The 23,229-nt window shown below is 42.1% G+C and overlaps 1 protein-coding gene across 1 annotated transcript; it reads right to left on the bottom strand.

Moving 5' to 3' along the window:
• Positions 1 to 1,308: 1,308 nt before the first annotated feature.
• Positions 1,309 to 23,062, bottom strand: MARVELD3 (MARVEL domain containing 3). Its single transcript, XM_044660491.1, has 3 exons — positions 22,462 to 23,062; positions 15,650 to 15,777; positions 1,309 to 2,127 (listed from the first exon to the last, which is right to left on the bottom strand). Exons 1-3 carry the CDS (start codon positions 23,046 to 23,048, stop codon positions 1,490 to 1,492), a joined length of 1,353 nt encoding a protein of 450 aa, XP_044516426.1. The 5' UTR covers positions 23,049 to 23,062; the 3' UTR covers positions 1,309 to 1,489.
• Positions 23,063 to 23,229: the final 167 nt, after the last annotated feature.

Below are 23,229 nucleotides of genomic sequence, written 5' to 3'. Positions count from 1 at the left end.
CTCCATTTTAAGTTTCAGTGTCAGTGATCTCATCGAAGGGGAATAGTCATTAGTGTAAAGTGAGGTGATGATAACCCTTCAGTGGAGGAAGACAGATTTTTCTTTAGGAAATTTTAGTTATGAATGTGGAATATTTCTAAGAGAATGTTTACCTGTTTTAGGAAAGCCTATTCAATTTTGAGTTCCCCATTTTAAAAAAAGGTGGGAGGGGCAGCTGGGTAGCTCAGTGGATTGAGAGCCAAGCCTAGAGATGGGAGGTCCTAGGTTCAAATCTGGCCTCAGACACTTCCCAGCTGTATGACCCTGGGCAAGTCACTTGACCCCCATTGCCTACCCTTACCATTCTTCTGCCTAGGAGCCAAAACACAGAAGTTAAGGGTTTAAAATTTAAAAAAATACTAATAAAAAAAAAGGTGGGAGTTTTGTGTAATAGCCCTTTTTCCCTAATTTAGGAAACTTCACCCTGAAGGAAGCATGGTAGAATGGAAAGAGCATGAGATCTGGAGTCAGGGAACTCAAGTAGAAACCCTGCTTCTGCTAATTTACAAGCAGCATAACTTCATGTCATTTTATTTCTTTAAGTCTGTTACCGCCTTGGAATTTAAGTAATGGAAGGGTTGGAATGTTGTTGTACAGTGTGACAATTTGTGATCTCATTTAGGGATTTCCTGGCAAAGAAACTGGAGCAGTTTGCCATTTCCTTCCCTGGCTCATCTTACAGATGAGGAAACTGAGGCAAATGGGGTGATGTGACTAGCCCAGGTTCACACTACTAGCAGGTGTCTGAATTTGGGAAGATGAATCTTAATGACTCCAGGACTGTCACTCTTTCCACTGTGCCCCCTAGTTGCTCTTAGATAATCCCTAAAGTCTCTTTTAGCTCTGCAATTCACTCTCCCCATGTCAAACCCTTCCATAGGACAAGCTGCTTGAACTCTTTAGGAATAGCATCTTTGACTTCTGGACCTAGGATGAGGCTATGAACCAGAATGGAGTTGCCCTTTTGTGGATGAATCAGAAAACTGACTTAGGAACTTGTCCTCTGAGCACACACAGAGGTCCTTTAGTATCTGCAACAGCTGGAGGAACAATTTGTAGTTGCTTCTATACAGCCTTAGACTCAGCTCTTGCTGAGATAGCTGGTCTTCTAGGATTTCTTTGACTGGGTCAGTCAGCATTAAAGTGGAAGATTACCTCCTGCCTTCCCTTACTGTATTTAGGAGAACAACAATGCCTTGGTCTTCCTTCTCATATGTATTCTGGGAGCCCCAGGACATCGACATCAAGGAACCCATCAATGATATTTATTGGGCACTTTTCACAACTGGTACCTTTAAAAAGAAAATTTATACATAATCGATGGTGTAAAAAATGGGAACAATCCAGTGTGCGATTTAAAATGGAAAGTAAAATTTGAAAGCTATAATAAACGTAGTTGAAACCTGGGGAATTGGGAATTTGTGGGGGGAGCGGGTTGCAGAGGAAACTCTCATAGAGTTCCTGACCCCCAGTATTCCAGCGGACCTTGGACCATGCTGTGTTGTTTTCGGCCATCTTTGCAGTATCGCTGTTGCTGCCTATAACTGCGGATGGCCAGCACAGCACTGACTCCATACATGATGACCAGAAGACAAGCAAAGGTGGCTGCTGCCCCATCAGTGCCTGCCAGCTGACAGTTCATCCAGGTGAGCCCATTCCGCGCGTACATCCTCTCTCGCTTTTTGCAGGTGTCGGTGGCATTGATCCGCAGAGCCACATGAAGGAAGACGCCAATGCCAATGCAGTAGCCCACAGCCGCCAAGAGGCTAAAGATGGCTTCCACGATCAGCCACTTCCCAGGCAGCTTCTCCAGGCTCTTGGCTCCTTGGAGTAAAACGCCCATGGTGAGGACCCCAAGTCCTAGGGAGACAGCCAAGCCGCCATATACGAGTGGTGCTCGGAGGACCGTATACTGCTGGTCCAGTTGCCGAACCTGCTCCAGCTCCGTCCCTTCAAAGGGAGAGTAATAGTTGTTCCCAAAGCCACTGCTTGCAAAGCTGGCACTGAAACCAGCCAGGACAAAGTAGGAGGCGACAATACACATGAGAACCATGCCATTCAATATCACTTCCACTATCTGTGCCACACCTGGGAGGAGAGAAATTCAATCCTTAATAAACCAGTTAATCACCAAGGAAAAAAGAGTATTAGAATTGGGGGCCGGTAGAAGGGAAGCCTGGCTCATCTCCTTTTGATACCCTTGGCTGTCATGATTGCTGTTAAACAGCAAGAGCTGGTTTAATGAACATAATTAAAAATACCTTAAGGGAGCTTTCAGAGGCTACTGCTAAACAGAGGCTCCTTTAACTTCCAAAAAGGTCTGCAGGTAGATTTTTCTCTTTGACAAGCATTTACAAATGGGTGGATCCTAGAGATCCAATGAAAGGATTAGTTGAAATAATTTTAGCAAACTAGCAGGATATAAAATAAAGCCACATAAATAACCAGCATTTCTATACATCACTAACAATACCCTGCAAGAATAGATAGTTTACAATAATATGGAATTAGGTCTTAATCAATGATACATGTAAAACCCAGTGGAATTGTGCATTGGCTAAGGGGGGGCTTGGGGGGCTTGGGGAGAGGGAAAGAACATGAAACATGTAACTATGGGAAAATATTCAAAATAAAAATACATAAAAAAGAATAGTTTATAAAATACCTGAGAGATACCTGCCAAAACAAGCCCAGGAACTATATAAACATAATTATAAAATGTCTTTTATACAAATAGTCAGATTTAAATAATTGGAGAAATATTCATTGTTCATGGGTGGGTGCCAAGAGCCATCAAGTTCATGATGAATGGCAAAGTCATGCATGAACCCTGAGATTCTGCAAAGCAGGTCAAAGGAGGATGGATTTCTCACTCAGATACCCTTGTTTGACTCTTTTCTTACTAACACTCATTACTGGAATTATTGTGATCAATATCCCCACTCAGCCTCAGGGAAGAACAGAAGAACATTATAGGCTATTACTAGAACCCTCACAGGCCCCCTACAGACTCCTAGGAAATTACCACCTTTATATGCAGTAATACAGAAATTCCCCTAGAAGTCACTTCACAACAAGCCAGCAAATAGTTAATGTTAAAAGATTCAAAAACCCTAACTTAGATCTCCCATATACAGGTGCCTGCAAAAACAGGTCAGAACAGTCTCCAAGTTTTCCCCCTCCCTGATACCTGATTCGGTACAATATGTTAACATAAAAGAACAATGAATGACAAATGTAGAAATTGTCTCCCATGAAAAAGCCTGTACTTTCCCACCACTGTAGCCCAAGAGATATGTCAAACACACCTTGAAAAATATGGAAAAGTAATTGAAGAATGAAAAGTATGACTTAATACATTGTCTCCAAGAAAAGATGTATGTTGAAAATGAATTTCCATGCCAACATTATGTGTGATCTCAAAGCATATAAAAAATGTATAAAAATAAACCTTATTCAAGGCAGAGCAGAGCAATATTCATGATGCCTGCCTGGCTGAAATTCAGACTGTCTCTCATTTGTCTTAATGCATCCATGCCATCCCACCTCCTTGAGGACCTGTGGGAGTTATACTCCTGCAAGTGGGTAGAGCCAATATAATAAAAATGACAATCCTACCTAATATATACTTGTTCAATGCCATCTAAAAATACCCCCCAAGAAATTATTTTATTGAGCTAAAAAATAATTCATTTGGAAGAACAAAAGGTCAAGAATATCAAAGGAACTGATTAATGTAAAAGAGGGAGGTCAGTGCCAGATTTTAAACTGTATTACAAAAGCAGCAATTATCAAAATTATCTAATACTGGCTAAGAAACAGGCTGAGCAGTGGAAGAGAACAGAACAAACAATAGTAAAAGATTACAGTAACCTTGTGTTTGAGTCAAGCTTTGGGGATAAGAACTTACTATCTCATAACAACTGTAGGGAAAAATAGAAGTCTAGCAGAAACTGGGTATAGATCCATTTACCAAGACCTAGACATAAAAGGGAGATATATGCAAATTAGAACAGGGAACATATTACCAATCAGATTTATGAAGAAGAATTTATGAATAAACCATAGAGAGCATTGGGAGATGTAAAATGGATAAGTGATTACATTAAAAAGGTTTTATACAAATAAAACAAATGTAGCCAAGATGAGAAGGAAAGCAGAAAACTGGGGGGGAAATTTTTATAAACAGTTTCTCAGATAGTCTATCTCAAATATATAGAGAACTTGGTCACATTATTTTCCAGCTGATCAACTGGTCAACGATAACAGTTTTTAGATTCAAAAATCAAAGTTATCTATAGTCACATGAAAATATGCTCTAATTACTGATTAGAGAAATGCAAATCAGAATAACTCTGAGATAGCATCTCACACTTATCAGATTGGCTAATAGCAAATGTTGGAAGGAATGGAGAAAAATGGGAGACACTAATACAGTGTTGATGGAACTGTAAACTGATCAGAACCATTTTGGAGAGCAATCTGGAATTCAGCCCAATTCTAGTTGTGCAATTATGCATACCTTTTGATCTGGCCATGCCACTATTGTCTGTTTCCCAAGGCGTTGAGGGAAAAAGGAAAAGAACCACTATGTTCTAAAATATTTATAGCAGCACTCTTTGTGATATAAAAGAACTGGAAATTAAGGGGAAGCCCATCAATTAGGGAATGAGCAAACACATTGTGGCATATAATTGTAATGGAATACTACTGCTCAGTAAGAAATGATGTTAATTTTTTAATAGAAAGACTGACATGAAATTATGAAGAGCAAAATGAGAAGAATCAAGAGAACATGTAGAGCAACAGCAATATAGTTTGAAGAATAATTGTGAAAGTCCATTTTCAGAGAAATAACTGAAACACACATGATGTGTGTGTGTGTGAGAGAGAGAGAGAGAGAGAGAGAGAGAGAGAGAGAGAAATTGCTAATTGCTATTTGGGGGAAAGAGCGAGGGAGATACTCAAACTTTAATGAAACAAACAAATTTTTTTAAATTGTTGATTAAAAAAAAAGATGTAGGAACACTACAAACAGGAGGAATAAAGAAAGGCTTCTAGTAGGTGGGGGAGGGAGAGAATACCAGCCTTGGGATGATAAGACTGTGCAAAGAAAAACAAATGCGTTAGTTTGGCTGGGACACACTGTACAATCAGCATTTAGAGATACCCAGTACATCCTGAGGGGTAGGTTTGATCTTCAGCTCAAAGTACACTCTTGTCCTTCCCTCCCTAATTGTTCAGTGAAAGTTCATGGAAGGCTGAAGGAAAGGTTTAGCAAGAACTTAATTTCTTAGGGGAAGAAAAAAAGATCATCCCACTGACCCATTTTTTATCCCAGATAATTAGCATGAGTTCTTATCCCATCCATCCCTACCAGGATGCCTTAATTACCTTTCCAATTTCTTTACACTCGATTCCAAGTACTCTAAAGACCCATCCATATCTCCTTGCTGTTCCTCACACAAAATTCCTGACTCTGCCCCTTTTCTTAAAGCCTAGCCCAGATCCCTCCTTCTGCAAGAGGTCTTCCTTAGTCCTTCCCACTGAGATAGCCTCCTATTTACTCTCTAAATACCTTGTCCCTACCCACTGGTTTGCAGGGGGTCTCCTCCCATTATATTTGTGAGCTCCTCGAGAAGCAAGACCATTATTTTTTCTTTTCTTTGGATTCCCCATGCTTAGCAGTGTCCAGCACACAGTAGGTGCTTAATAGATGTTTATTGATCTCTATTAAGTTCAGGGAACCTAGTAGGTAGAGCCATGTGCTGGTGTTTTTCTTGTTTTAGGTGGGAAGCTACACTTGTTTTATTTCAGTCCAAAAAACTGAGATGAACTGTATAACTTTAGGAAGACCTCTTTTTAATGTTAAAAAAAAAGTCTAATTGTCCTGTTATTAGAGACTGTAGAACTGAAGAGCTCTTGCAGAATCTAACCTTTTCATTTGACAGATTTCTGTGAGCCTGACTCTTCATAATCCCATTCAGAGTTTTCTTAGCAAAGATATTGGAGTAGTTTGCCACTTCCTTCTCCCACTGGTTTTACAGATGAGGAAACTGAGACAAACAGGATTAAATGCCTGGTTGACACACCTAGGAAGTGCCTGAAATTGGATTTGAACTCACATCCTCCTGACTCCAAGTGATGCTCTCTCTAATCTCTATCTGTTCTAGTAAATAGACAGCAAACATGGACTTCAAATCCTGATCTTTTGACTCCAAAGCCTTTCTGCTGTAAACACTACCATAACCATTGATCAAGAAAATATATGATGTGAAAAAGCTATTATGTATTCATTAACTCTTTTAAAGGAACTTGTTTATTAATCAATCCACAGTATCTACCTACATTTGTAGACCAATAATTCCTATGTGTGATGTATTCAGTGTACAGAAGAAAGCTTTGCTTATTTTACTGACTCATCTATTTTATAGCTAAATAAAAATAAAAAATGATAACACCGGGCTTTAAATACGGATCTGTGGACTCCTTGCTGTGGTACTCCCACAGGTGTGTATTCAAATCCACAACTAAAAATGAACAACAACAAATTATCAACTATGACAGAGAACTATTTTCCAGAAAGACACGTTATCATCCCCTAAAATCTACTGGCATCCATACACACAATTTTTCTTACCCTGTTGATTGAAACAAATTCACTGTATTGGGTTGCATTTGATAGCAACTTTGGAGCAATAATCACACTATCTTATCTGCAGAAACTAAGTTCAAATTCTCTCTTTCATCCATTAGCTAGATGACCTTGACAGATCACTTAACCTTCCTCCACCTCAGCTTTTCCATCAATAAAACCTGGAGATTACTCTTGATAGGCACTGAAATCCCTTACAGATGAGCCTTCCTTCTCCATTCTTACTAGTCCTCCTTTTCCTCATCTCACTTAAAGGGGTGGCCAAAGAGAAGAGGGAATTGTTCCAGGATGCAAACAACTGAAGCATTTCTTTCTGAACCACCATCTCCACCTAAATGCCTTAACCCAACCTTCAAGTAAACCAAAAAAAATAAAATGATTCCCCAACACCAACTTTCCTGTGGACTCCAGTGACCATCTAGGTTGATGGCAATCATATCAGGGGCTTGCCTGGTGTGATTACCTGAAATCCACCTGTAACCACACCTGGTATTCCCAGTTTGCCATCCAACCAGCCCCATCCTACTTAATTTCCAAGATCAGACAAACCTGGAGTACATTACTGGGTAAAACAAAAGCACGTATACCCAAAGAAGAGAAGGATCTGCTTTATTGGCTTTGGAAAATATAGGACCTGGAATGAAAAAAAAATCAGTGGAAATTCTGTTATTGCATTATGAGCTAGTTTTCTCATTGATGCTCTCTCTGGCTGTTGATTTAATGGGGTGCCTTCCTTTTACATTTGTTGTTATATTGTCATTTTTCAGTTGTGTTTAACTCTTTGTGACCCCACTTAGGGTTCTCTTGGCAAAGATACCGGAGTGGTTTGCCATTTCCTTCTCCAGCTCACTTGACAGATGAGGAAACTGAGGCAAAACAAGGTTAAATGACTTGATTATGGTCACACAACTAGTGTCTGAGGCTTGATTTGAACTAAGATAGAGGATTCGTTCTGACCTCAAGGCTGGCATTCTACTGTGCCACCTAGCTGCCCATCCGAAAGGAACATAGCATGTTCCTTTAAAAAAAAAAACATTAATCCAGTTCTATTTTTAACAGGTTTCTTGGCAGCTTACTATTAGAAGAATTCTATTGTGAATCTCTCTGTAAACTTTGCCACCTTGACCCCAATTGGTGTTTTGGGAAAACCTGTACTTTTAATGATTGAATTTGCTTAGCGTAAACTTGTTTGAAGAATGTGATTTAATGGGCAGTGAAGTCACAGACTTGGATAAAAAGATGCTTTGTTTTGGACTTCTCCCCTCGAAGCTCTATGGGGTGGTTCTCAAACTGCAAAGGTCACATCATGGCGCACGCACAGAAGGTACAACAGTTGATCTTCCTAACTGAAAGGCAATGTTGACTCAGTAACATTAGCTACAACTCAGAACGAATGGCTCAAGGGATTTATTTGTTTTCATGCCAGTCAAGTAGTCCAAGGTACCTCTCCATATCCCATTCTCAACCCCCATCCAATCGTCTTTTTAAAAAAAAACTTTGTCTTCTTAGTATCAATTCTAAGGCAGAATTGCAGCGAGGGCTACGCAATCAGGGTTAAGTGACTGGCCCAGAGTTATGCCACTAGGAAGTATCTGGGGCCATATTTGAACCCAGGTCCTCCTGACTCTAGACCTGATGCTCTATCCATACCTAGCTGCCCCCAATCTTATTCTTTTTAATACATAAGTCACTTGTTTTACTAATCTTAGTCTGGAGAATTAAGGATACAAGGAGATACTAGAGAGTAATGGCTGTGAGGGGGTGAGAGGAATTCCCGTGCAAATGAATTGTATTTAAAGCAATTAGGGTCAACTGTCCCAATGCATCTGGTTTCTACTGAACACTGAGAGAAGCGCCTAAAGTCAAAGAAGCCCAGACCCTTCTGCAGTTCTTGGTTTGTAATTATATCTAAGTATGGCAAACCTCAGTCATTTCCCAAAGAAAGAGAATCCATATGTTTGTTACACTCTCAGCTGTGCTGATACACTTCTCACCATGGGAAGGCTGTATTTCTATCCATCCATAGAAATCCTGATCCAAATTCAGGTTTTTGAGAACCAGCAACCCCTGATGAAAGGCTCTATCATTCGTATCCTTCCATCGGCTTCTCTTCAGGCTTTCTGATTCTTCTGTACGCTCTGAAGGCTAGGACAGCCCCAACAGCAAAGACGATGATGCCAAGAACTCCAAAAAGGCCAGCTCCTATGTCTCCACCATGAAAGCTACAAGTGAAACCACTATACCCTTTGCTTTGGTAGAGTGTCTCCCTCTCTTTGCACACGGCAGAGTTGTAGGCAGCCGAGAGATGGTGGAAATAGAAATATAAAGCAGGGATGTAGCTGCCCGCCACGAGCACATCCAAAATGGCTTCAATCACCAGCCATAATGGGCAATACCATGGGATGCGCAGGACGCCTAGGAGAATAAGGAGGCAGGAATAGGCCATGAGGCCCCCTCCATAGGCCATTGCCGCCGTCACTGTGGGCAGCTTGAGCTGGTAGAACTGGACGTCCAGCCGTTGGGCTTTCTCCCCATCAGGACCATCAAAACCATTGAAGGCTCCTCCATACTGGTAGTAGTAAATGCCCCCAAGGCTGGTGATGCCTGTGTAGCCCCCTGTGGAATTGTAAGACACAGAGCTACAGGCCAGAATCAGCAAGTTGAGCAGGACCTCGACCAGTTGGCAGCAGGCTGCAAAGATCAAAGTGGGAGGATGGGTTATGTTCTGGGCGACGCTTCTCTTCCACCATGGAGGTCACCTCCCCTCCTGAATGCAGCTCGCACCTCCCCCGAAAGCCCAGGCAGGCAAGCATTCCTCGGGAGCAGCTGATAATGATGGTGCAAGGTTGTGGAATCCAGAAACCAAGAGATGGGACACATTTTTTAAAGGAGCTCTTAAAAGAAAGGTCTTTCCAAAAGAATAAAAAGACCTAGGGGCTACGAGACATTCAGAAAGACGGTTGAACCACCTCTCCCAAGGAGAAGAAAACTATATCTATGTGGTAAAACAGAAGGTGTTGGCAAATTTATATGAAAAAATTAAAAGACAAAAAGTAAGGGTTATAAACAAAAACACCAATGCAACTTTCAAAAAATTCCACCAATGAGGAAAAAAACCTACATTTTTCATTAAAATGACATAGTTTTCTTTGCTTTATTATTTTCAAACTTTAAAATAGGTATTTTTAATTTTTTGCCTATTTGCATGAATATATACACGTGTGCATACATGTATGTATACCTAGAAACACACATGTGCCATGTATACACATGTATATCCGTGTGTATAGGTAGATGGATAGTAAGACCTTCCTTTTCTGGCTCTCGAGTCATTCCAGTCCATCTTGTATAAGGAAGGCTACTGTGGGACCATTACCAGAGCCATCACTTTGCTGGAGATTGCCACGTGCTACAGAACCCAGTGGGATGTGTCTTTTTATCCTTCTCCCATCCAGGAGCATGAGGCCACCACATGCCTACATTCATATTTGGCCCTTTAAGGCTTAGAAATCACTTTCCTCAAAACAATTTTGAGAAGTAGGGAGTCATAAGAACTTGCATGTAGATGATGATCAAAGGTTGGCCAAGAGCTTTTACATAAGGTTCTCCTTTGTTCCTTGCAAGATAGGGGCCATTATTATCCCCATTTTACTGGGAGGGAGGGGGCGGAAACACGGCTGTGACTTGCTCAGGATCCTTCAACTAATAAGAATAAGAGAGAGGATTCAAATTCAGATTTTCCCCTCTCAGAGTCCAGCAAGTCATCAATCTACTGCTTCATCTAGCTGCCTCCAACATTAACTGGTTAAGAGCAGATTGCCAACAGTACCAAAATTTTGAACAATTTTGCTTTTAGCTCCAAAGTTTTGGACCAGTCTCCTGACTTGAAGCTAGGACTCCTTCTCCTGGGCCATGGTCATTCTATATTTCTTAGCCATGGCATACTTCATTCCTAGGTATGATATCCAATCACTAGACTTCCCCATCTTTTTTTTTTAAACCCTTATCATCTGTCTTCGAATTAATACTGTGTATTGGTTCCAAGGCAGAAGAGCAGTAAGGATTGGGCAATGGGAGTGAAGTGACTTGCCCAGGGAAACACAGCGAGGAAGTGTCTGAAGTCAAATTTGGACCTCCCATCTCTAGACCTAGCTCTCCATCTACTGAGCCACCAAGTAGCACCTCCCCATCCCACCATGTTTTTGTTTTTAAATTCCTTTAAAACCCTTATCTTCCACATTAGAATCAATACTGTGTATTGGTTCCAAGGCAGAAAAGTGGGAAGGGATAGGCAAGTGACTTACCCAGGGTCACACAGCTAGGAAGAAGTGTCTAAGGTCGGATATGAACCCAGGACCTCCTGTCACTGGTCCAGGCTTTTGATCCACTAAACCACCTAGCTGCCCCTCCCACTAAGGTTTTTAACCCTGCAAAGAGTTCACCTTCAGAAATCTCTTAAGGCCAATTAACTATCTGGGCACTGAATGGCCCCCTTTACATTCTAAACTGGAGATGGGGTAGGACCTTGAATCAATGGTGGCCATAGCCCTAGAATCAAAGATAAGTTGATAGTCTCTGGAACAAGTTTCCAAGGCAAGGATTCCATTGGCAGATGCCTCTGTGATGGGCTTAAATTCATAACATTTGTGGTAGGGGTAAAATTGAGATCGGTGGCTTTTACCACCAATGCTGTTGACCTAACAAGAAAAGCAGCAGCAGGAGGGAAAGATTGGGAATCCTAAGGAATCCTACAGTTCCTTTTGGTGATTGAATCACTCAAGCTCTCTTAATATTCATGAATTAATGGAAGTATGTTTTGCGTGGTAATCCACGTATAAGTCAGATCAAACTTTACCATCTCTAGGAGAGCAGAGGGACGGGGAAGGAAGGCAGGGAGGGAGACAATCTGGACCTTTTGAGTCCAGAAAACCTATGCAGAAAATGGCTATTACATGTAATTGGGAAAATCAAATATTTAAAAAATAATAACATCAGTCATGTCACCAGAGCCTTTAGCCTTAACGTACATCACTCCTGTACTGGAGCATGAGGGTAAGTGAAGGAAATCAAGAGAGAAGGAATATAGGTTTGAGACTCAAATGACATCTTTGAGATGTTAGGCTGTTGGGTTTTACTGGCAATGGGAAGAAGTCTTAACTATTGGCAAAGGATTTCCAACTCCTGCAACTTTCCATCACAGGGATTAGTTCAAGTCAGAATTCCCTCCTCAAAATCCAACTCAAAAAATTCCCCAATCCTAAATTTCAAGGGAAATTTCTGATGCTCAGTATTCCACCTCTCACCCTAACTCATTCTCCTCAATGAACCTTACCCAATCCCTTTCCCCTGAAGCAGAAATACCCTCCCTAGTGATCTTTCTCACCTTCCTTCCTTTCTACCTCAAACTTACTCTGTAGTTTCACTTGCTTTTAATGGGTCCCACCTCTGAGGAAGACATATCCAGCAGTGCTGGGGCCAGCTCATATCAGCCAGCCAATCGTTAAATATTCAGGGCAAACTCAGAAATCACCAAATGCTAGATATCAGGGCCTGATTTATTGTTCTGTGGATAGTCTAGACTTGAAAAAGTAACAAAAAATAGTTGATAAATTGATTTTAAACTTTAATGTGTGTTCTGCAAACATTTTTTTCCTAATGGAAAGCCAATGGTCAAACAACTACACCTGTGCCCTCAATTCCATTTTGTTCTACTCTTCGGAGATATTCATTTTCCCATTTCTGTTGAATCTCCAGTCTCTCCTTTTCTCATGGCCCTTTAGCCTCTGTCCACCCAGTCAAACCAGACTATTCTGTTTCCCAAATACACCTTTATTTAACTGTCTTCTCCAGTATCTCATCCTGCTCCTCCTGCCAAGAATACTCCTCTCATCTCTAAGTCTTTGGCTGTAAAAAAGTCAGTTCACTCCATCCCAGTACTTAGCACAGTGCCTGGCACAAAGTAGAAGCTTCACAAATGTTTACTGACTTAGTTTGACTCTTTAGATCTAGGTCCTTAAGAGACAATGATGGTTTGGGAGGGAGTTTAGAGGCAAAAATGGGTTTTGGGCTCAAATTTCCTGAATAATTGCTTCTGTTCTCTGTTAACTTTGTGGATATAAACAGCCTAAAATGTGACAGAAATTGGAAGACCTGAATTTGGATCCCACTTTAACTGCTTACTAGCCATGTCACCTAAGGCAAGCCACTTATCTTCTCAGCTTGAGTATCCTCATTTCCTCAAAATGAAGGGACTGATATGGTTTCAGAGACCACTACCTACAACCTAACATAGGTAATGAGACTGGGATGCAAAACGAGACACACATTTTTGGACATAGTCAAAATGGGAATTTGTTTTGCTTAATTATACATGTTTGTTACAAAGCTTTTATTTTTCTCTCCTTTTTTTCTAGTGATCTGGGAGGTGGAAGAAAAAAAGAAATGATAATTAGAGAAAACATTTAAGGCATGGATCCTCCATTTGATACTATAATATCTCCATAGGATTATGAGGGAGAGATTTATAGTACAAAGAAATTGGGTAAAGCTCCCCATTGTCTGGAATATGTTAATAAACTTAAGTTTCAATAATTCAACAACAAAAAAGGAAAAAACTTTATTTAAAAATGAGTTGAACTTGTTTTCCTTTTTTTGTCAAATTAGCCAGTGAGAGCTGTTTTAATTTGCATTTCTCCAATTAATAGTGATTTGGAGCATTTCTTCATGGCTAAAGATAGTTTTAATTTCTTCATCTGAGAATTGCCTATTTGTATCCTTTGACCATTTGTCAGTTGGGGAATGCTTTGTGTGCTCATAAATTTGACTCAGTTCTCTATAGAGTTGAGGAATGAAGCCTTTGTTAGAAACACTTGCTATAAAAATTTCCCCCCATTTCTTGATTCCCTTTGAATCTTGGTAGCATTGTTTTGTTGGGAATTGTAGTCAATGACCTCTAAGATTCCTTGAGATCTTCTATCTATGACACTATGAAGTCAATGAAGTCTGTAGTCCTCTCAGTGTTTGCTGAGGAAGATTATTTAATCAATAAAAGACTTAGTCAAGAAAGACCAGTTCTTAGCCTGGGATAAAGAAACACAGGTTAGCCTTTACTCAGATATTATTCTAAACCTGGAGACAGCCTAATGGAGTTTTCTTTGTGGTGGTGGTGACTCTCATTCTCCTGGATCTAAGTTGAGGTCTGGGTAAACCAAAGTTCCTTATTGTCCTCTGCTAATTATCTTCCTATAGTTTGTCCCCCTCCTCTATCTTGACCCACCACCTCAGACAGAAACCTCATCTCTAAACTCAAAATCAAAGATAAGCCATGGTATACCTTGGATTTAATGTTCACTTTCTAATCCAGAAACTCCAAACCCTTCTCATTTCCCATGGCAAAATGAGTCCTTATAAAGGGGAAAAAACCACCTCTTCAATCTTAACCTGCCACTCTCTTCCAAATATTTAAATCAGAGTGGAAAGGAGAAAGGTCAACAATGCTAAACCTTTTCTGGCTTCTCCTCTGACTGTCTTTGTCTCTCTGAAACAAAAGGGGGAGTGTCTGTAACTGGATGACTGTATGGATTCCCACTGGTGAAAGGTGTATATAATCTTATAATTGCCATCCTTCTTAAAGATTCCAGGCTATATTTCTAGGCAGGAGCACCCTGATTATTTACTTCTTTTCCCTCAAGCAGCAAACATTCCTCTCCTGTACCCATGCCCGTGACTTGACAAAGTTAGCCTGGACTACGTCTTCTCTAAGTCACATGATTTCTGAGCTCACCTGCCAAACCAGATTTTCCACATTGTAAATAGGGTCAGAAACTCTGTACCAGAAACTGGCTCATAGTTTCTGCATTCACTGTGGTAGAAAGGCATTTCAGTGACTCAGATGGTAATAACACCAGTGAAATCAAAGGTCCTCTTCCTATCCTATCAGATGATCAATGGATCTGTACAATCGGCCCAGGTCAAGCCCTAAGTGATAAAACAGACAAAGTGTTGGACTTGGAGTTGGGAACACTTGAGTTCAAATCCTGCTTTACATACTAATTGGGTGGCCAATGATCTTGTTAGCTTGTCCTGAACTAATTACCAGAGCCCTTCTTATAAATTTGACTCAGTTCTCTATTAATTGAGGAAAATGAAGCCTTTGTTAGAGATACTTGGCATAAAAAAATTTCCTCCCAGTTTCTTGTTTCCCTTCTAATCTTGGTAGCATTGTTTTGTTGGGAGTTGGATTCAATGACCTTTAAGATTCCTTGAGACCATCTATCTAGCATACTACTAAGGACCATGGATGCTAGCAACCCAGTTCTATAATAATTGCTATTTATACAGTGCATTTGAAGGCTTATAAAGTGCTTTACATATGTCTTAATTTGATAATATATATCTTAATATGCATATGTTAGTCCCCTAACTAACATCCTAATTTGACAACCCATGAGACCAGGTCTGCATGTATCTGGATTTTATTTTTTTTATTTTTATTTATCTGTATTTTATGAATGGGAAACTGAGGTTCAGGGTCACACAGCTAATAAGTGTCTGAAGTGGGATATAAATTCAGGTCTTCCTGATTCTAAATTCAAAGCTCTATTCATTATGACACCTTGCCATTTAAGTGAAGAATTGGGTGATGTGTCTGGCATATGGTAGGTATTCTAACAAATATCTACTATTTTGAACTCCTGGGCAGTCAGGCCATCATTTTTCGAACAAAGTGCCCCTCTAAAACTGTATGATACCTTTCAGATGTCTTTTCGTTATAGAATTTATCTTACACTCTAGCTACGGTAACCAAACTCCTGGGAATTGAAGGAGACCAGCTGAATTTCTATTTCCCTGGTCCAGCAGCATCCTACCACATCCTGGTAGGTCCCCTCCCCAATTCCAAACCAGAAGAAACAATAGAGGCAGGAGCAATGGAGGTAACCAGGTATAACATCTCACCTCTCCCAGTGCACAGGTATCGGCATTTGTGGCATTCCAAAAGTCCTGCAGCCTCCGACTGGTAGTATTCCAGCTCTTCCAATTCACGTCTTGGACTGAAGGGCAGAGATCTACCTGAAGGGTAGTCACTACAACATCAATAAAAGGAGATGATTAGATAAAAATAAAAAGGTACAGGTTCAAATATAAAACTATCCTCCAGGTACTGGGAATAGAAGTAAAAAGAATGAAAATATCCTTCAATGCAATAACTGCAAGACACTAACTTGAAGAAGTGAAGCCCCTTTCTCCCTCCCCGAGGGCTGGCAATCCAAAGATTTTGAATCCTTTTTAGATTTGCTAGTTCTACACGCTGCCCATCAGGCTAACTTAGTATACCCCAAAGCTCTGTCCGCTCTACTTTTTCTTAACTCTTCAAGGGGTTCTTAGCTTTGTGTGTGTGAGATTAAAAATTAATATCCAAATACTCCAAGTATTTTATTTAATAAAATTATTAATAATAACTTGAAGCAAAAAGGAAAGTAAAAAGCTAGAGCAAGGGGCAGCTGGGTAGCTCAGTGGAGTGAGAGTTAGGCCTAGAGACAGGAGGTCCTAGGTTCAAACCCGGCCTCAGCCACTTCCCAGCTGTGTGACCCTGGGCAAGTCACTTGACCCCCATTGCCCACCCTTACCAATCTTCCACCTATGAGACAATACACCGAAGTACAAGGGTTAAAAAAAAAAAAAAAAAAAAAAAAAAAAAAAAAAGCTAGAGCAAAGAGGGAGCCAAACTAGCTTCGCACTTGGGAAAAAGAGAAGAAAGAGGTGGAGTTACACGCAACTATATACAAACAATGTAAGCACGAAACTTGGGAACGAAAAGGAAAGGAATTCTGGGAGATGAAGTCCAAGGGTTCAAGATTTTCTAATTATACATTTGTGTGTGTGTGTTATAGGTCAACTGGCAATCTGGTGAAGCCCATGGGCCCCTTCTCAGAATAATGTTTTTTAATATTATCAATTAATTATAAGGCCTACCAATTATATTAAAATAGACCTCTATATATCTGACACATTCACCTACCTAAGGTTGAGAATTTCTCTTTCTCTCAGTCTCTCTCATCCCTCCCATCCAATGTCCTTTTGTCTTACCACTGACTCTAGGAGAATGAGGCTGGCAATTTTGTATAACTCTGCTTCTCTAAAATCCAGTTTATTCTAAAGTCAAGACATCACTTATCATGATGTAATTTGTCTTCTTTGAAAAGGAAGGAAAAGGGGGCAGCTAGATGGCTTGGTGGATTGAGAGCCAGGTTTAGAGGCAGGAGGTCCAGGGTTCAGATATGGTCCTTTCTCTTATCTCTTCCACCTTGGGACCAACACAGTGTTGATTCTAAGATGAAAGGTAAGGGTTTGAAAGGAAAAAAAAAGAAAAGGAAGAACAATGGGTTGAAAGTCCAATGGAAGGATCTCACATTACAAACTTCCATACTGAATTGGATTCCTATGGTTATCCCAAACACATCCAAAACTGAATTTATCTGTCTGCCTCAACCAGCCAATTTCTAAAATTCCACATTACTGTCTATGACAACACTGTCCTTCCAACTTCCCCGGTTTGAATCCTCACCATCATCCTCAACTCCTCACTCTCATCCCACATATCACATAACCAACCATTTGTCAAATCTTGTTGTTTCTGTCTCCACATCCCTTGCCTGTCTCCCCTCTGTCCATAGCTACCACTCACCTGGACTAGTACAAAAGTCTTTTATTTGGCCTCAAGCTTTTCCTCCCTCCAATCTATCTTCCACCCAAATGATTTTCTTAAAGAACAGATTTGATCATGTTTCCCTGCTTTGGCCCAATGGAACTCCAATGGCTATATCTATATTCCCTTGTTTTCACAACTTGGCCCATTCCTACCTTTCCTGACTTTTCAAATGATTCCCCTCCTTGCATTCTCCAGCCATACCAGCCTACTCACTATTCTACCAACACGCCATCTCCCATTCCACTGGTCATCCCCACCTCTAGAAAAAGCACTCACTCCTCACTCTGCCTGCCTCTTTCAATCTCTGGTTTCCTTCAAGACTCAATCACCATCTTCCATTAAATTAAGAATTCCTGGAAAACAAAGCTGCCATCTGTCTTTCTTTGAATCCCTATCACTTAGCAAATAGTAGGCTCACTGACTTGAAATTTCTTCAAAGTCCCCACCTTGGTATTTCCCCTCCTACAACTCTCTTGGATTGATTTTATGTGTATATATGTGTGTATATGTATTTATATGCATTTGGCCTCTTTTTATATTCCCAGTGCTTAACAGCTTCCTGGCACATAGAAATTGTTATTGTTCAGTCGTTTCAGTCTTATCTGACTCTTTGGGACCCCATTTAGAGTTTTCTTCACAAGGATACTAGAGTAGTTTGCCGTTGCTTCTTCAGTTCATTTGACAGATGAAGAAACTGAGGCCAAAGGGGTTAAGTGATTTGCCCAAAGTCACACAGCTAGTTAAGTGTCTGAGGCCAGATTTGAACTCAGAAAGATCTCCTGCCACCACACTAGGAGCACTATCCACCTATCTGTCTAGGCACATAGTAGGCTCCTTAATAAATGCTTATTGGCTTTCAATAGATGCTCTGGTTGTCTCCCTGTTAGAATGTCAGCTCCTTGGTTTTCATGTTTGTCTTGGCATCTCCAGGGGGTAGCACACAGTGGAACTTACTAAATACTTGTTAATAATAACTAGCATTCATGTAGCTTTGGGTAGCTCATGAGAGCCTAACAAAGTAAACATCATCATCCCCATCTGGATAATTATTTGTTAATTAATGACTGATGAGAACACCTGGGCTCCAAAGCAGGTACAGATAAAGAGGGTTAAATCTGTTTCAAATAAGTCTTCCCAAGGCAGATCCAGGCCGGGGTAGGGGTTAGGAATTTCAAGGTGAAAAGAGAACCTAGCCCAGATAAAAGCCTTCTCCACCAGCCCTGAAGTCTGGAAGAAACAAAGATGTCTCCTAGAAGGATTATTTAAAGGCTGGACTTAAACCTGAGAACTAAAAGGATCTTAAGACTTCATCTAGACCAGGCCCTTCAATTTACTGAAGAGGAATCAGAGGCTGGAGAACTCACTCCAGAGACAGAGAATTATGTGGGTGTTTTTTTTTGGTGGGGGCGCTTTTATTTGTTTGTTTGTTTTTAGGCAAACGGGTTGTCACTTGCCCAGGGTCACACAGCTAGGAAGTGCCACTTAAGGGTCCCTAGAATTGTGTTATAATAACGGGCTGCTGCTTTCTAGACCCCAGTGTAAGCAGTTTTCCATTCTCTTTGGTTTAGAGGTCTGGGGCTCACCTAAAGATTTGGCCCCACTCCTCCGTAACCAGACAGACATCTCCATAAATTTGCTATTTATGGAGCTGCCTGACTCCCCACCCAAGCTGGCTTTGCCTCCTTTGGAGCAATATTCAACCTTTATTGGAGGCCTAACCCTCCGCTAGCGGGTTCTGCAATCATCTCCTTTTCTAGTTCTGGAACTTATTAGACAGCAAGGAAGCCAATATGCTAGTATTAAACAATTAAATTGTTGCCTGTGGGATGCCATCCTTCCCTCAGGAGAACTCCGGCCTTCTCAACGTTAATTTTCAAATTTCAATGCTATTAGGCCGAAGTTAACATTTTCCCCCTCTGCCCCTCTGTCCATGCTGTTTGGCCCAGGTCCAATGAACAAATAATGAATTACCAAATAGGGATAATGATGTTTTAAGAAGCCTGACTATTAGCAGCTGAAGGTACATCTAAGTTTTAAGTGTCCTGGGACTCATGCTCTTCCCTTTCTTTTCCAAGCTAAACTTCTAACTTCCAGGAACCTCTCACACACATTCCTTTCCCCCCTCCAACAAGCTCTGCCACCCACTTTTATCCAGGATCCCAAAGGATTCAATCCCCCAGCAGTAGGGAATGACAAAGGAAGGCTGTTTTTTTGGAGCCACTTGCCCCAGATAACTGTATTTGCAATGCAAAGTTGCTTAAGGTGGGAGTCAATAGCTAAAACTGGGCCAAATAAACGGTAAGGAGGAGTTGGGGGAGAGACCATTTCCTTATTTGGGTAGCAAAGATTAGAGGGAGTTTGAGATAGTGCAGTATAAACATGGCTTATCCAAAGTGTTGATACCCAGGACCAACTTCATAGCTGCCTTCCAGGTTCAATATGGATTCCTGTCTCCTCCTCCAAGAAATATCTCCTCATTTAGTAACAAAAGGTTCTTCCTTTCCTTCAAGGACACTTTGCTCTCTTCCCCCAAACCCACTCCTTTCCTTTTTTAATCTTAATTTTATTTCCATAGTGTTCATTTTTGTAGGTGAATAATCTTATAAAACCAAAACCCCCAAATATAAACCCCAATAAACAAGTGAAAAATCACATGCTTTCATCTGCATTCTGACTCCAACAGTTTCTTCTCTGGAGGTGGAGAGCATTCTCTGTCCTAAGTCCCTCAGAATTGCCCTGGATCTTTGTTTTGTGGATAGTAGCTAAGTCTATTTCATTTGATTATGCCATAATATTGCAGTTACTGTGTACAATGTTCTCCTGGTTCTGCTTATTTCACTCTGTATCAGTTCCTGAAGGTCTTTCCAGTTCTTTCTGAAATCATCTTCTTCATCTTTTCTTATAGCACAATAGTATCCCATCACCATCCTATACCACAATTTGTTCATCCGTTCCCCAATTGATGGACACCCCCTTAATTTCCATTCTTTGCCACCACAAAGAGAACAGCTATAAATATTTCTGTACAAGCAGGCCCTTTTCCATTTTTAAAAAATCTCTTTGGGATACCGACCTAGTAGTACCAAACTCCACTTCCTACCTCTCTATAAGTAGAACTCAAATTTCTTTGTGGCCAATCACTGTTGGATTTGGGGTTTTGGGGTGCATCCTCAGTGCCTTGCATAACAGAGTAAGTGCTGAATAAATGTTGGTCTGTTTTATTGTTTAATAATACCACTGCCTTCTTTGCTGCCTAATCAGTGCCAGAACTAGAAAGGGAGATGAATGGGGAACCTGGGGAAGGGTTAGTTAGTTAGTTAGATTTGATATTGGTACAAAGGAGGCAAACCCGACTTGGATAAGGGAAAGAGGAAAAAGTTTATGCACTTTCCTAGATCTTCTCAATCTTTTACTTTTCTCACCTCTCGGAGATTTATGGAGCTAGAGGAGTGCTAGCTCAGAAACATTCGTGTGTCATCAGTCAGAAGGTGATCTCCTGAGAAGGTATGATTTAAAAGGCCCTGCAGCTACATGACAAAGAAATGGCAAAAGGCCTGGAGTCAGGAAAACCAGAGTTCAAATCCAGCCTCAGGCCCTTAGCGGGCAAGTCACTAATCCACTGAAGAAGGACAAACCAAAACACTCCAGTATCTTGGCCAAGAAAATCCCATATGGGGTTGGGAAGAGTAGAAACCATCTCCCTCAAGGGGTCTGCCTAAAATTCTACCATTACAGAGTCCTTCGTTGGCATTTAAACTATTTAACAGGCAAAGGCATTAACTAACTCATTTTAAAGTACTACAGATTATCGAGACCTAAGAAACAGGGGTCAGGTGGAGTGGTGAGGATGAGTTTGGAGCCATTGTGACAGAGTTCAGGGTTTCTCCTCTATTCCAGACCTACCAGTGTCGTGGGGGGCCTGAGGTGAACCCCTGGGGTTCATTCCCGAAGGGTACCTTTTGTGAGGATGCAAGACTCCTAAACTTAGCTTAAAAATAAAAAGAGAAATGTACTCATTTAGAAGACAATGGTGAATCCGGCCAGGAGGACAGCACAGGTGGAAAACTGCCCATAACAGTGGTGATGTGACTCTTTAAGAGTGGTATGCACTGGTGGGGGTGGGGGGGGGAGGATTTGCCTGAAGACAGGGGGTGACCCTCACAATTTAGGGGACACATAGATGTCTTAGATACAATGGGATGGTATCAAGGCACAGCCTGAAGGTGTATCTCAGTCCATTTCAAATCTAAAGGAGAATATTCTCTTTTAGTCACAAGAATGTAAGGGAGCAAAGGAATTTCCTGCTTACAGTTTGCCTGAAATACTTCTATAATTTGGGGGTACAATGGCCCGTGCCACCAGCTGGCAGAATGTAGGGATAAGGCTTAGGCTACCAATGAAAGGAGATGGTTTGGGAGGCAAAGGAGACTGGAGCCAAGGTCTGATGTAACGATAGGCTGCAAGACAACAGACCGATCATTCAACAAGCAATTATTATTCACTTGTGCCTACTCTGCTTGCCAGGCAGGGTCCATCGCTGGGGTTAGAAAGAAAAAGCCAAAAGAGTCCCTGCCCATTTGGGAAAATCAGACCCCGGGAGTAAAGATTTTCAATTGAATTCAACCAGTATTTTTTAAAGACCTACTATGCGCAGAGCCAGTGCTCAGGATAGAAACGCCAAAAAGTGGGCTGGGTGCTACCCAACTGGCCTACAACACCCTGGGTCCCCACTAGCCAAAATTCGCTCCCTATTGCTTCTCAGAAGACCTAGCTTAACTTTCCAAGCGCAATTCAGGTGCCACCTCGTACAGGAAGCCAACACTCTCCCAGAAGAAGAAGCAGAATCCATTACGTCTAGAGCCAGTTTCCCCCTGGCCTGGGCCAAGAGCTCCCAGAGTATCATCCCAACTCAGAACCAACCCAACCTGCCCCCTCACCTTAGATGGGCCAAGGAGACACCTTGGGGTCCCGATTCAGCGGGGAGGCTGAACGGGTTCCTTTACCTACCACCCTCAGACCCTAAGGGGTCCCCCTGCCTCCGCCGCAGTCCTCAGCTCACCTCTCGGGGAGACCGAACTTCGCCTTCCTCGGGGCCCAAGGCTCTTGCGGCCCCCCCAGGGCAGACCAGGGGGGAGGGGATCTGTCCCGAGCCTGCTGCCAAGCTACGTCCTGGGCCCTGCTTTGGCGGGATTTTTCCCGAACCCTTTGTCCGTTTGAGCGGGGGTGCTCCCAGTCCCTCTGTCCGTCCAGGCGGTGGTCTCGCTCGCTTCGCATGCCCTCGTCTCGGTCCCCCCGTCTGTCCCCATCCCCCCGCCGGTCCCAGTCTCTGTTCCCCCGCCGGTCCCGATCTCGGTCCCCCTGCCTGTTCCCATCTCGGTCCCCTCGCCGGTCCCGCTCTGTGTCTCTCGATCTGTCCTCATTTCGGTCCCGCCGTCTATCTCTGTCCCGCTGTCTCTCCGGGCCATGGTCTCTGTCCCGCTGTCTCTCTGGGCGCTGGTCTCTCTCTCGGTGTCTCTCCGGGCCATGGTCTCTGTCCCGCTGTCTCTCCGGGCGCTGGTCTCTCTCTCTGTGTCTCTCCGGACGGTGGTCTCGGTCCCTCGGTCTCTCCCGGGTGCGGGAGTCCCGAGCTTCCGGAGCCCCTTCCATTTCCTAACTCCAGGTCTCCGCCCCGTGGGGGCTATCTAAGGAAACCACAAAGCCAGCATAAGTGTCCTGCGCAGGTGCTCGGCCTGGCGGGGCAGGGCGGGGCGGGCCACTGGGTTGGCCCGGGGCTCAGGGATCACTCACCTGGGCGCACGCGCACTTTCCCTAGCTGGAGCCCGGCTCG

Source organism: Gracilinanus agilis, chromosome 2 (genome assembly GCF_016433145.1).
Source record: "Gracilinanus agilis isolate LMUSP501 chromosome 2, AgileGrace, whole genome shotgun sequence".
Taxonomy (NCBI): Eukaryota; Metazoa; Chordata; class Mammalia; order Didelphimorphia; family Didelphidae; genus Gracilinanus; species Gracilinanus agilis.
The sequence above is the reverse complement of the archived record's forward strand: the minus strand, read 5'-3'. Positions and strand labels throughout refer to the sequence as shown.